Source organism: Pundamilia nyererei, unplaced genomic scaffold, assembly GCF_000239375.1.
Source record: "Pundamilia nyererei isolate P.nyererei 1_Seehausen unplaced genomic scaffold, PunNye1.0 scaffold00025, whole genome shotgun sequence".
Lineage (NCBI taxonomy): Eukaryota > Metazoa > Chordata > Actinopteri > Cichliformes > Cichlidae > Pundamilia > Pundamilia nyererei.
Window position 1 is genome coordinate 1,443,878 of NW_005187426.1, and position 15,891 is coordinate 1,459,768.

Sequence of the window (15,891 nt, forward strand, 5' to 3'; positions counted from 1 at the left end):
CCCACACACACACACACACACACACACACACACACACACACACACACACACACACACAGGTTTGGGATAGTCCATTTAGAGTTAATTTGTAGGTGTGAGCTTTAACTGGGCCTATTGTGCTGCCAGCTGCAGTGTGAGGGCCGAGCATAGAGCTGCTTCTGTCGGAGAGCTGCGAATGAAAGATCTGCTTTATGCTGCAAACACAACTTCCTCTGGGAGTCGGACAACGCATGAGCATACATCAAGGGCAGAGAGTGCATGTGAACGTCAGCTTCAGCACTATAGGAGAAGGACCCAGCTGAGTTTTAAACTTTTAAATGTTATCTGATGGCACAACATACATGTTAAACTCAGATAAGTCACGACTGTTGAAACCGTCTATGTCCTCTTTATTCTACATTTACAGTATTACATTTCACAAAAGAAGCGTTTCCCTTCAGAGAGCAGCAAAGACGTTAATCCTCTCTTTCAGAATTTAGCTCCTGTAGTCTTTGTGCGGATTCATTTTGCCCATCACGGCCTATCTACAGTGTCCCAACCCTCAGCACCACACTGTATACTCCCAGGCAGCTGATATTCTCTTCTCTGGCTTTGTTTGCACCAAACATGACATACGGTTCACATTACAATGAGCATGTTTCAAGTGCTCAACACAGCAGAAACTGAGAGATACAAGTGTTTCAACTTTAACCAAAGGGTGCCTGGCTTCAAACAGACTTTCAACAGCAGCAGAGTGACAGCAGGGACCACAGCTTGCACTTTCCCAGCAGCGGAGGAGAGCTGCCGGCTTAAAAAGATGCTTAGTAGATGTTTGGCATCTCTGCCTCAGGGTACTAATAAATAAAAAAAACAGACACAGACTGAGAAAATAGATACTTCATATATAGTATATAATCCCTATAGGAATAGTTGCAGAGGCAAAATATATTCTTGGTGTTCAGCGCGACTGAACCGGATGTTTGGACCACAGCCAGCCAAGGATTTAGTAAACAGGGAATTGGCTGCCACATTTTTCCTCATTTATACATTTAATGATTGATGTGTTTGCAGTTTGGATGTGTAAGAAGTTCATTCTACAGCATATATAGTGGCAATGTTTTTGTTTACATTTTTAAATATATATTTCTTCACAGATTTGTCCTCATTTGCTTTTCTCACTTTGCACAGATAATTAAACCAGTTTAAAAGAATTGTTTTTGAGCACTTTAACATTGATTTGAAGTTGATGGGGGTCAGACCTTTCTGAAGATGCTGTCATATCCAGGTTCTGTGTTCAGGAAGCTCTCTATGTCACTGCCAGAGTCCCTGTGAGCTGAAGAGGGGCAGCTGGTGGCACTGCTGGTCCTACTGGGCAAACTGGAAAATGTTGAAGACTCTGAGGATCCTGAAAGACACGACATTTAACATCGGGTTAAAATCGAACAGAGGAGAAACGAAGCATTCTTGTGAAATCTGATTTAAAATACATTCACTGATAAGTTTCTCAACAGAGGCTGTTAAACTGACCCCCCCACACACACACACCTTGTTTCCAAAACAATAAATCTTCATTCTTTGTTCTAAAACACAAGCAGGTCTGTAAGACATCAGTGAAAAGACTTGTGGGAATCTGAGAAGGTGTGAAAAGCCTGGTGGATCAATGGCTGACTGTCCTCACCAAAGCGGTCTGTGCTCGACTGCAAACAACCAGTGTTTGTGGGTTTCATAAAGGTACCAGGGCAGAACTGAAGTTAAAATCTGACTCGGAGAAAGACAACGTAAACAGTTATTGATGTACTGAAAAACTGCTTTCATGAAAGAGCTGCATTAGTCACCCTAAGGCCAAATGGACACTGATGCTTACAAAGTCTGCACCTTATTTTAAGCTTTAAAGCAAGAAGTAATTTTTTTACTTCTGTTGCTTGATCGATAGAAATTACAGACATCAAGCAGACAGTTACTCGAGTTCATATCAGCCACAATGATATGAACTATAATAAGTCAGAATCACATGTATCACACTGACTACTTAAATAATGACTATTTAAAGTAGTCGCTCTCAGGCCTCGGCTGATGCCACGTTAGTTTTTCTCAGTAAGTCTCTGTGCTCTTTACCCGTAGCAGCTCACCACAAGCCATTTTTACTTTACACCCACTATTCTATCTCACTGAATTACAAACAGCCAAATCTAAAGTCAGCACAGAATACAACAACTGTTATGCAACAAGGTTCTGGGGCTACAGCTTTTTGGACATGTAAGGACATGCACAGATAATATTCCAGGCCAAACTAAAAGAGGAAGCCTGTACTCAGGCACAGACATCTACCAATGGGCTGACTTTAGCCAGCAGCCAAGAAAAACTGCATGAGATCATTTGCTCAGTGTTGTTATGATTTTTTTTTTTTTTTAAACATCTATTTCTGCTCAAAAACCGGAAGTCATTCTTAATCCCCCGGGAAGACTTGCATCCCCTACACTCATGTGAGCAAGAGGAAGCTAGATTTTGTATACGTATGTATGTGCTCATGCTTCAAGAGCCTGAATTCTGTGTCGCTGAGTGGGTACAAGTAGATGCCTCATACATGAGATATAATTCAAGTGGAGAAATACAAATCTATAAATAAATGTAAACTGAACTAAACATGCCACAGAAAAGGGCATATTTAAAATAAAGCATGCCCTGTATTCAGCACAACCCAAAAGCAGAAGCAGATTATCTTGTTTTTCATAATTATTCACAGCCAAAATAAAGACTAAAAATAAAAGTAGATTAATTAACCAACACCAGCAAAGGATGGCTCGAGGAATCCTGAAGCTGGCAGAAACATAACCCTATAAAATTCAGCACCCGTCAGGGGTGGGGAGTCTCTTTACATCATAGTGTTGTTAGACTTGAGGGAGTGGGGGTATACAATTTTTCTGTAGAATAACCATGAGCTCCTTTAACAAACATCGGTGAGAGAGCAGGTCGACACAGTCAGCTCTTAATGAAAGGAGGGTAGTCAGTTCACAGCACCGACAAACATTATGGTTTCATAATGTTTCAATCAGCCCAATTACAACGCCAATGGGACATCACCACTTTGGGTCGAGTGATACCACTGAATAGTGTGTCACAATGGACAAAGGTAGGTGCTATCCTGACATAAAGATTGTGAGACTTCCTTAATTGTAAATTCTTACACAATGGTTCTGTCACTTCTATCTAAAATAGTCTGAGCCTGACACAAACAATCCAAAAACATGAAAATATCAGATAAATAAGCTGCTTCAAGTACTTATTGAGCAGCAAAAGTCCATATGTTTTTTCAGACACTGACAAGTTGTTTTCGCTAATTAGCACATTCCTGCGCTGAGAGGCTGAACTAAAGATGGAACTCAACTGCGTAATACAGCACAGATTTGAGTATCACTACTATAGAAAATAATCATTCCTCATTAGAGCACTTGAAAGAGTTCATGAAGTCTCAATCGAAACTTTGTAATCAAAGGAGTCAGCAGTTTAAATCATATTTGGGAAATTAAAGTTTCCATATTTGCATCAACACTGCTTTATGAGTCCTGCAGCAGACACCACAACATGACAGGCGCAGGATTATTTCTGGTTTCTGCTTTGAGAAGAAACAAGGTCACAAGCTTAGTTATTACCAACGTGTTCCTGCATGACAACTGGGCAAACCACATCCTGCTCGCTCATACTACAACATGTAGACAACATGCAGAAAACATTAAAGGGGAAGGCTGCCATATCATGACATCAATAGATCTTTTCAGTTAAGATACCAAATCCACACTGACCTTTGACCTCAACTGCTGCAACTGAGCTTAGTCTTGACCACAGTGCATTGGTGGCTCGATGCAAAAACATTTTGCCCCTTTTTACGTCATATTTCCGCTATTAGCAGACAATCCAAAAATGAACGTGCGTGAGAATGTTGGAGTTGCAAGTGCTGGTGACACAAGTGGACTCAGGGAGTTTTCCTCAGACTCCACCCCCTCACAGCTGTCTGTCACAACTAGCAGGGGACTGTGAGTTTTGACAGCTGTCCTCCTCCCTCTGTGTCAAACAGTCCCCAACACCACTACCACAGCACACATAGAAAAGGCTCAGAGAACAGGTGTAAAAGTTGCTCATGAGTCGACGGGTGGTTGAGGCTGCTGGCCAAGTGTGAAGAAGGTCAGATATATACTTTATATATATTATATCATATCCACTTTTTTGCACCTTTCATGCAATCTCTAGAAATTGATCTGCATATACAAATGCAGGGGACAAGATTTTTCGTTTCTATTTAAAGTCCACTTGTAGTAAAGGAGGATTTTGTTTCCTGAAGGTAAACAGTCTGCAAAGCGAGCAACAGAGGGAACACATCTGATACAGATTCAGCATTTTATTAGCTTTTTAAAAAATGAATCTAAATCCATAAACCAGCAGACACAAACAGAAAACTTGGCCTTGACTGCAGAGATACACGTCACTTTTTAACCACAGGAGCTTTCCCCTGAGAGTAGAAACTCTTGAAGGAATTTCAACTGCATTTCCACTGCAGACACCTGAGTCTAAATTAAACTCTGGGGAAATTATTTTACCCCCCAAGTCCCTACTTGGTAGGCAGTACTTTGTCAAAGCATGGAAACTTTGGGGATGGGGCTTGAAGCGATGAATACTTCTGATTGGTCAAGGACTCTTCTGAATTGCCACCTACTGGTCTACAGTAGGCGGCGACATTTTTTTGTATAGCTGCACGCAGAAAAGAACGGTCAAACTGTTCTAGCTTTCCTTGTTTCTTGCAGAAGGTATAAAGAGCCCCTTTAGTCCTTTCAAACAATCCTTACATTTAAAGAAATGCAGCTTTATACTGCAGTGTATACTACTTTTTGATTACGGCAATTTAAATCATTTGAGTTTAACTGCAGGTAAAAACACCCCGAAGTGATTAGATTAGATGAAACTTTATTAATCCCTCGGGTGGGTTCCTCCGGGAAATTCAGAGGGTTAAAAATAAGTGTAACGTGCAGCTAAAAAAATATAAAAGCAGATACAATCTAATCGAATTTCAAGTCTGAAATAATCGGCATAGTAACCAAAAAAAATTAATAAAAAAATAATCTGTTGGGTTAGAAACATTCTTCTCTGCAAGTTTTCCCTGTTAGGAAAAACACTTATCTCAGCTAAGTGTAGATTTTATCAGAACTTTCATATAAAATCTTATTTATATTTTCTTCGACCTATACTTCCTTGTCCTGTGTTTTTTCATGTTAAATGTGTACAAGGTTCTCTGTCTAACTGGGCTGATTTATTACACATAGGAGGTGTTGAGGATTCCAGTTAACCTTTCTTAAAAGTTGATCAAAGTGCATCAGACTACCTGCGAAATACACCATCATCTTGCTGTTTCTTTTTCTTTGAGTGACCTTTGTCTGTAGACTGGTTCAGTTCATAATCAGGTATCACTTCACCATCTGCATTTCAACACGTTTACAAAATTAAACATGCGTTTTTTTAAATTCAGCAAGGGCAAAGGACAAAGTCCTCATACTTCTGAGTAGAGGATGTTACCACATAGCCTCCTATTTTTCACAGAGATAAAAATCTGTCTGCACACAGTTTACAGAGTATATTAAACAAAACGGCAATTCAAACCTTCCAAACGGCACATGCAGAAACATCCAGCATGATTCCTGTAAATATGGGAAATGAGTTCCGATAAACAGAACAAGGCTTTACCTAAAAGTATTGCACGACCTACAATGCTCTAAAGCAGAACAATGACTTAACATATGTTAGCAAACCACAGCAGACATGCACCACAACATGTACCAAACGCATGATGGGATAATTCACCCTAGAGCACAACAATGCACATGTTCTGCAGCCACGAGAAGAAGCCTCAGCTGTTCTTTTTTGTTTTACTTTTAATGTGTGATCAAGTCAAATGAAATGTCTGCAGTCACTGAGGTTTTGCATAAACTTGTAATTATTAAAATTATGGTAAATGGCCTGTATTTGTATAGCGCTTTACTTAGATCCTAAGGACCCCAAAGAGCTTTACACTACATTCAGTCATCCACCCATTCACACACTGAACACTGACTGCTATTTATGTAGCTTGTTTGCCTTTAAGTGTCCTTTATCCTGTCTTTTCTACAGAGATGTACAGAATATGGCTAAATGCTGCCTGATCATCCACAGCAAAACAGTATCACAAGGGTCTTTTCAACCAACAGAAAATTTGCATTACTTCACACAAACCCAATGTCTAGCACCAAGATTACTCCTTAGCAAGTTTAGCATGCCTTTTTGTTTTTTCCCCCAGGTCTTTGAAAGTAAAGATGACAACGGTGTCTCCAGACAACACAGAGATTAGATCTGACAAGGTCTGGTTCTCACTAAGAACCAATGTTTCAGTTTCCAAACAAATATACAGTACAGGTCAAAGGTTGGAACACACCACAGAGCGTGGGCGTTTCTCGTTATCTGAGACACATTAAAAAGTAAGTAAGTAAATAAATAAATAAAACAACATGCACAAAAGCACAGAGTGAACATGAAGCCTTTGCAACAAACTCCTTATAAAGGTAATAATTACTTTAAAAATTTTCTGAACAAATTAAATTTGCAACAGAACAACAATGAGATTTATATGATATTTATAAATGAGAAATTTTACAGTGCCACTTCTAATCATTTTAATTCACTGTAAATGTGTATTCATAGCTTAGTCTTCCTCTAACTGAGCTGTCGAGCATATTTAGTAAAAAAAAAAAAAAAAAAAAGCTAAGACCAAAGTACCAAATTACCAAATTTCCTGGTTCAACAAAAGCTCAGCTGGGTCACTGAAGACGTCAGGTGATGTTATTTGATTACTATGATTACTTATCATATGGAATGCAATGAAAATAATGAACTAGTACAAGTGTATCCAAACTTTGGATTGACCCCTATTTTTGCAGTCCAGTTGCGTAAGACTGTGCATATTGACTTTGAAGAAGGTTTGAGTATAGACTTTCACCTGGAAGGTTTTTGCAGTCAGTAAAATCACATTGACCTTTGACACCAAAAACCAAAAGATCATGGAGAACTTTTCTTCTATAGCCAAACAAATACTGTGAGCTACTTTGATTTTGACCTCTATCTGAAAGGAGCATCCAGTCACCGTTAATGTTCCTACACAATAAGAATAATAATCTACAGCGAGTTGTTCTGTTGGCTCTACAAGGCCGTGTTGATGCCAACATCTCCCATCTCACAATGATAGTGCTATGTATTACACCTACCAATATGATCATGTGAGAATAGCACGCTACCATGCTAAACTCATCGTCCAGTTTTGAAGATTTCACTACGTTTAAACCAAAGTACTGAATGCAATGAGACAATGAGGCACTGAGTCAGAGGGCTGCATATATAAACCACCTTTCATGAAAAACAGCAGTCTGACACAGTCCACTACAACACCAACGTTGACCTGAATGATATTCAAACAACATATTACCTATGACTGGATATCACAGGCATCATGAGAGTAGGCTGTAATTAATAAAGTGGTCATTATATGTATATTACAAAAGCATTCAATGAAATTGGTAAGTAAATTTAAGTAAATCGTTTCAAGCAGCAACTTAAAAAAAACTACTTTTGCAGTGGTTGAAACATGGATTACATCCCTCTGTTGCCAAGTTAACTAAATAAATAACTATCAGAGAGAAAGAAAGGGAGGGCAGAAAGCATCTAGCTTAATGAGGAAGAAAAGGAAGTGATGTCAACTGATCCAAGCTGCAACAGAGGAAATCCCACCGTCACCCACCCTTCCATTTTTATTTCCATTTGACACCCATGGTTCTTCTTCCTTCTGTTTCCATGTTTGACTTTTTTTTTTTTGTTTCCTCAGTATGTCTCATCCATTTCAGCCTCTTTTCCTCTCTCCCCCTGTCACACACACTGATGTTTCATCTGTTTTCTACTGCAGATAAAAGGCAGTTTGTTCCCCGCCTGATCCAGCTCATCGATCTGTTGGTCTTTTTTTATTGAGACCAGTCTCCCTACAGACAGACTCATCTTATGAAGGTCAAAGAATCCCTTTTTCTTATCTTGCTTTGGCTGTTGCCCAAACTCAGACATATCTGTGTCAACATCCAAAATGTTTCACATTAATATTTCTCCTACAGTCATTGCCCATACTGAGTGAACTATATCCCCATGGCAACAATCAACCACTTGCTGCACTGACAAGTGAGCTGATATTTTTCCCAGCTACACTTCCCGAGTGGCTCGAGGAAACTGCTACTGTGGTCCAGGCATAAATGACGTGATAAAAAGTGGGCATAAATACATTTTAAAAACTATGCAATGTCAAGACATTTTTAACCACAAGTGAAAATACTAAATGATCTTACTGCTGATGCTGTAGGGTCATATAACTTTGTACATTTGAAATAAAAGTGCAACACGGAGGGACAATAAGGTTGTTAAACCTTCTGGAGAAACTAAACTTTGTAAGCATTTCTAACATATCTGAGGTGGGACTCCATACAAGCAATTCTGTAAAAATGTACTTAATAAAGTTGACGACTGAAAGTAAAGCTTTGGCTCTCATTATCTGTTAACTGCCAAAATAACTGCCCTGACGTGTTACCAAGTTGGTGGCGGAACTTCCTTCTAGAAGGAAATTGTCTAAGCCTTTAAAGCTAGTGTTCCTACGCTAACATTAAATGATTTATGGGGTCAATTCCAGAAATTTCATACACGATCAACTGGGATATCACCAAATATTGTTGTGGACTTTACTGAAATATAAAGCACAGCATCACCTTATTTGTAAGCACAATTATATTTAACATTCAAATATAATACACAGTGAGTCTAGCCTATATTGGTCAACAGTCCCACAGACAACACGAACTATATAACGACACTTCCTTCTCATTTGGGTTTTCAGTGTTTCTTTCCTAACAGCAGTCGTCTAAATCGGTATGAGCCCTTGTTGATACAGAGATGAAAATCTTATTAGAGTGTGCATGTTCTGGCCCTTTTCACAGCAATCAGGGTCACTGGTCCCCATCTGTTCCGTATCTAACTTTTCATCATCTGTGTGTGCACATGCTGGCAAAACACACCAAGTCAAAAGCCCATGTTTCTACTTAAAGTCTCATTTGCATGATGTTACTTAAAAACCTTTTAAAGTAGCCTCATAACATCTCCAAGTGTCAGCAGACTTAGACACTTAAAAGTGTGGTTTCAAGAATATTAGAGCGCAAAGGCAGCCTGGGCACGTGTCCTGGGTGACAGGTTAACCACTCAACCATTTGGCTTGTAAGTGGAAACTTTTTGTTAATGTCAGACTAGAAACAATAGAGCGAGATCGGGCTCTAACAACACCGATATCAGGCAGCAAAATCTTATCTTTGTCAAAGTTGGTGTTTTAGGTCATCTGAGTAGATCAAACTAGGAGAAAGAAAAAGCTACTTTCACAAGTTCACAAACAAACTGCTGCTCTCAAGTCTCAAACAATGTAACAATCTTACTTGATGTCAGTGCTACTTTAACCAGGCCAAAGAGAAACATAGTATCACTTCAAACAGGATACAGTACTTAATCAGTACTAACACTAATCCACACACGACCCAAGAGCAAAACATTTCTTGCTAACAGCAAAGTACCCATGTCAGGCAGATTGCTGCAAAAGGAACCAAAGAAGAAGTCATAACAGAAATAACCATTAAGAAATTAAAAATACCCATTCTGTCAATTTTGACATGAACATTTAGAGCAGCAGGAGCTGCCAGTAACTCTTACCTGAGTGCTGAGTATTGCAAGGCTGATGGAACGACGTCTCTCTGTCTCGGTGGATCTACAGAGAAACAGGAAGACACTGAATCACTCTCAGCAACATGTGATCATCACCCACAAAGAAATAATGATGCAGACCAGCATGTCTGTTAGGAAGTGTTCCTCCGAACACAGGATGGGAGGCACCGATAAGACACCCTTTATAACAGCGGTCTTAAGAGTATTCACAGGATTTAGTGACTACACTCTGGCTCTATCTCCATCCCCCCCGAGGAACTGTCTGAAAAGATCCAACTTTTTCAGCCTTCAGCGCTCACAGTCACACTGACACCAACTCACACACACACGCAGTGCCTGTCAGAGCTCTGTGGCTGGCTGTGAACACGCAGCGCTGTGGCTCCGCTTCCTCTGTGGTCTCTACAACAGCTGTGTATATGTGTGTGTGTGCATTTGTGTGTGTGTATATGAGCTGGTTTTAGCTACAAAAGCCTCAGACTCCCTCCCTCCCATCTTTGCAGGCAACACAAAAGATTCGACAGTTCGGACGAAGCTGTGCAGATTTGACTGACAGCGCTGAATGTGAAACTAAGAGTCAGAGAGAAGCTCATTGTGTTTTAATGAACTCCATCAATTATATCTAGCTAAAGATGATGAACTTTGACTTTCAATGTGTGGTTCATGCAAAGTCACAAGACAACTAAAATCTGATTACTAATTTATTAACAAAGCCAGATTAGCAAACCCACATGCTTCAGATAATTACAAACCTCACGCTGATTGAAAATGCAGTTTTTTTTAAAGGGTCAAGTGCTTTCTGAAGTAAACTGGAGCTACTGTCATTTACACATATCATCTTCTATAAGATGCTTGTACGACCTGCTTCAATAATTTGTTTCCTCTTTTCTTTAACTTCCTCCTCACTTTAACATTTAACTCCCAGCCCCAGCAAGCTCGGATCAACACGCTTTAGCATGACCATGTAAACTTTAAGATTCATGCAAAGAAACCTGAAGGAACAGTATAAACAGGTCGCTAGTCTAAAGACCTCAAATGTTCATCTGATGAAGGAATTGTTGGAATCAAAGACAGCTGTCCCCCACAAGCTTAATTCACTGTGACTGTATGGATGCTGTAGTTTTTATCATACAAGTAAAAGTGGTTCTGTAATGGCAAAAACTGAATACCTTCAAATGGACAGGCCAGTGATCAGAGTAGAAAAAACAAAAAAGGGGAACAACTTACTTTTATTTTGTTCGATAAGATCAAGTCTGTGTTTAGCTAGCAGCTAGTTAACTTCGCATGAAATAAAGACAAAGGCAGCAGACTAAAACAGCTTGTCTCACTTTTTTTCCCAAAGGTAAGAAGTAGAAGTAGTATCTGCTTGCAATTACAAGCAGAGGCTGAAAAACGCCCATTACAGTATCCCAGAGCTTCCAGACCAGCATCCAAGGAAGCAGAAGATTTTTCGACTGAGGTTCAGACTGCGAGGGCCGGAGCCCTTGACAGCCACCCAATCCAAGTGTTACTGAACCCTGATGGCCCCTCCTTGTTGGTGGTGGTCCAAGTAGTTACTTCAGACACTTAAGGATGTGCTGAGGCCTGGCCCCAGGCACTCACCTCGATCACGCCTCCTCCCAATTCCTCGTCCCATAACTGTCAAGTACACACACGCTGGGGTTCAGTATGCTACCCAAAGGCACTTCAACATGCGCTGGAGAAGCCAGGCATTTCGTTTCATCGCAAATGTTAGAGTCATAAGCAACAAAGTAACAAAAGAGAATATTAAAAACAAAAAGAGGAAAAGAAGTCATAGCTAAACAAGACTTAATATAATGCTCAGGGGAAAAAAAGAGAAGAGAGACTGAAACAAAAAACAAAAACAAAAAAACCCATATAACACAGAATGATAAGTGAGTCCTAGCCAACTAACAAGGTCAACCCACCCCCAGAATGCTTTGAGGGTGAGGGAGCTGATCTCAGCTTTTATAAAACTAACCCTGTGCTATCTATTGAGGAGCCCACTGAGAAGCAGAGAAACACTGCACTCTGTTTTCCAGGCCTGGGAGTGGCACGTCTGATCTTCCCATTTGCATTCCAACAAAGACACTGACAACTAATTGCATACCAACTGGCCCCATGTACAGGCACCTACATCATGCATGCATGCACCCACATGACAAACACTTACTTATGCTTCCTTTCCCCACCCCTCATCAAGTCTCACATGCACACAACAAAATCCCCCACATTCACAGATGCATGCGTAGAACACACAGACTTCTTCTTCGTGTCTCACAGCTGTGTTCAGATATCAAACAGAGCCCGCTGAGAGAGAACAAACACGCTGACGAGGAAAGACTAGCTGGTCACAGAGGGCGCCAGCACACGCACACAAACACAGACAAACGTGGACACATAAATGCATACAAAGGTTCTGGTCAGAGGTAAAATGACTGCCAGAGATTGCAAAAAATGAAAAAGGGAAAAAAGGACAGGAACAGCAGGACAACTTCAGAACAAAGAATTCAACGAGGCGAGAGAAGCAGCTCTGTGTGTTTTAATACTCTACTCCACAGTGTGTTTTGGCACTAATTATAAAATGAACTGAACCCTTAAGTATGATGAAGTATGAAGTGGATACTTTACCTAAGAAGTAGTTATACAGTGTGTGCAAATTCCTCCTTTTAATACACGAACATTACTCAAATATTACTGCTGTATTTCCTTTCTTTTTGGCAGTGTGTTGCAGGCTAAGGTATGAAAGGTGAGTGTACACAGCTCAGTCTGGACAAAACAAAAGCCTTTTCGATTTCAGTCACAGCATCAACTTCTTTCTCTTCTCAGTTCATATGTTCTAATTCAGTTCCATCATGCCTACTGCAGAGCAGCTACAATGCTTGCACAAAAGTCATTGATTTGCTTAAGAACAAGTCATTTTTATGATTGACTCAAAGGCAACAATATACTACCAAGAAGCAATTTAAGGGTCATAAAAATGATGAGAAATAAAAAAAGGAGGGAAAAAGTCACATTAAAAATGTGTTTTTCCTCACAGACGCACCATGGATAAATGTGGCAGGCGATGTGGTTAGTATGCTCGATATAAACCAAGACGCACAATGATTCAGCCAGTAGAGCAGCCACTCATTTAATCAGTTGAAGAAATCACACATTTATCAAATCAGCAGTTAGCAGGTCTGCTAAACAGCTAGCCATTCAGGAACTGGTCCCCCGTCTGAAAGCTGGCAGCCTCGATTCTGAACAACACAGAGCATATTTGTATTGCCGGGGGAATCTAAACTGTACCCAGTAAAAACACATCTGGTTTAAAAATAAAAAGGCGGGATGGTTTGTCTATACGCCGGGGCACGCAGGACTTGGACGGCTGCCTTGTTTCTAAACAGGCAGGCGGCCAGTGAGGCTCTGCAGCACTGAAGGATGCCATGGTGGAATGAATGACTGTATCCAGTCCAGCATGTATACATGGTCTCAGCAAACAAGGCCTGGTAACAGCAAACCCGTGGATGAATCTCCTCTGTGGTTCACCTTGGAAGGACTTTTATGAATTGTTCCATTCATAGAATGATCTTGTGATTAACGCTATAAAAAGATTGCAATAAAAAGGGTCAAGAAGGTGCCACAAATAGAACAATTACTTTTCGTATCTTTAAAATCACATCACAAATGCTCTAAAAGAGCCCAAATAAAGAAATATCTGGGTTTGCCAAACCAGGAGTGTAGTACAACAGAATATACACCTATTAGCCTAAACATTAAACATTATACATCCAGCCTGTTATTCCGGAGGTTCCCCTTGTGCCACAAGGCAGCTCTTACCCATCTCTGGACCCAGATGGTTTAGGAGTATGTGGCATCTGGTGCCTGAATGTTTGGGTCCTGCAGATGCTCGCTCAAGATCTGGATATTTATGGCACATTGGGGCCATACTGGGGTGTGCTTGTTCTGCAGTAATGTTTAGGTAGAAGTATAACCTGACACCTGAAGGCCAGCACTCAAGATTTCCCAGCAGAACATCGCAATAAGATTCACTTTACCCGTCAGTGGTTTTATCGTTTATGGCTGATGGGTATATTTACTGTAGTACTATGTTAGTATAAAGGGTTATTCACAGTTACTGTAGATGGTAAGTGGAGTGATGATGTGTTTTGTGATTCCAGGCCAGCAAAGATGCTGGGATGTGAAACACTGGTTGGAATGAAGTCATTTGGCCGAATGCCTGTTTCCATCTGAGGCCAGAGGAAACCGTTAGCCCAGAGCAGCCTTTTTCCCACACCATCATATCTCTACCTCTCCCTCTCTCTCTCTCTAACTCACTTGCACACACCCTTGCTATTTCATACCTCCGGGGTAAAGAGGAGCTGACATTTGGAACAAGTTTAGAAAGTGACAACAGACTAAAGAGAGGTGTTACATATACCAGAGCAAGTCTCTTCACTGATTTTCCTCTACTCTGCCCTGAGTCTGGATGTCACGACCAGCAGACACTGTGACAGTAAACACCCCATATCAAACGCCCACTGCTGCGTAGTTACTAGTTTATTTTATGCACGATAATTAATAGTCCAGCCATCAGTAACTGATTATTAGTTTAGATTATAGTTTATAGTCATCAACCAATAGGAAACTGTCCAGCTGAGTCATTGGCTAAGTGCGACTTAAATAAAACGAGGCTCATCACAGTCTGTTGACACCTATTTTGGTTCAATTTTACAATTACAAACAGTTCTAAATGACTTTACAGTATTTGCCTTTATCACATAATAATTAAGACTAAAACTGTCTGAAACTGAAACCTATTTAAAATAAAGAACCAGACAAAGTGAGGGTATTACAGTTTAAAGGGAAAGAAACAGCAAATCCAGATACATCGTAATTTCACTTATTTTTGCAATGTTTGACAGCTGAGTAACCAGCTAACGACAGACTTTACCATGCTTTTTTAGTAAATATTTAACCATCTACTCTAAATAGCTGCATAGATTTGTTTTTACAGCCTGTGAAATTCTTTCCCGAGTCTGTATCTAGAAATTATCTCTAGATCGATAAGTTAGTGAACATCATTTTCTCATTACTATTTGAGATTTGACAGGAAAAGCCTGATTTTGTTCTATCTGGAAAAATCGCTGGTACTTACCCTGCTTACAAATCAAACCAGTCACTTAATGTCCCTTGATGGAGTTTCCTCCACTTGTGACCGCTAACCAATGACATCTAGGGCTGTGTAATATGACAAAATATAATGGATGCTGACTGCAACACAACAAATATCCCGGCCACCTACAATCACATGAAAGAGTGTCGAGAGAGCTAACAAACAAGAAGCAAAAAAAAGAGCCGTTAGGTGCTCAAAATAAACCAGAATGTCAAACGCTAAAATAAGCTTTGATGTGAGGCACGCTAAATGCTTACAAAGATGGAAGGAGATAACAGTGGAAACTTTTAAAGATATGATCTGAATTTACACTGTTGGTCAAAAAAACCCGAATCCAGGTACACAATGCCCAGCAGAAAATGCTTTACACAAGTCAAGTTGCGTTGTTTATATTACGAGTGTCGGGCCAGAGTAGAGGATGAGACGCAGCACACAACGTTACAAGAGATATGTGGACGAGCCAAACAACTCATTCCTGTATGATGTTAATGGTGCACTTCATCTGAGCACTTCACTCTGCGATAGATGCCTATTGTCCTGATAACTATAGAGCAGAATTGGAAGCTAGAGGCCTCAGAAAAAGCTCTTGCGTAGCGGTGACTGCGTCAGGGTCATCTATGTGCGTCACTACGGATAACGCCACGATTTTTAGAGCGTTTACTGAACACTTATTGAAAACTGTTCTATATTTTATACATTAAAATGTTATGGTTACATTCTTAGTCAAACATTTTTCCAGATGCTCAAAATAAAAAAACAAAAATAATCACATATGAAACAATATGAAATAAGTTATATTGGGATATGAGGTTTTGGTAATATCTCACCGAGCGAAAACTTCGAAGAAGCAAGTTTTTCTTTGTCTTTACTAAACAGGGATCTATCATGATTAAGATTTTAGCTACATAAGTTCCTATTGCTTTGATCAACAGTGCACAAGTCTCTGA

The 15,891-nt window shown here is 40.1% G+C and overlaps 1 protein-coding gene across 4 annotated transcripts in view; it reads right to left on the minus strand.

The window, feature by feature from the left end:
• Window positions 1-15,891, minus strand: part of LOC102210987 (A-kinase anchor protein 13) — a 121,852-nt gene that overhangs the window by 49,940 nt on the left and 56,021 nt on the right. For all 4 annotated transcript variants that reach the window (XM_013909452.1, XM_005727562.2, XM_013909450.1 and 1 more), the window contains exons 10-11: window positions 9,778-9,832; window positions 1,239-1,384 (exon numbers count right to left, since the gene is read on the minus strand). In XM_013909452.1, coding sequence (XP_013764906.1) covers window positions 1,239-1,384; window positions 9,778-9,832 — 201 coding nt within the window. The remainder of the gene's footprint in view (window positions 1-1,238; window positions 1,385-9,777; window positions 9,833-15,891) is intronic.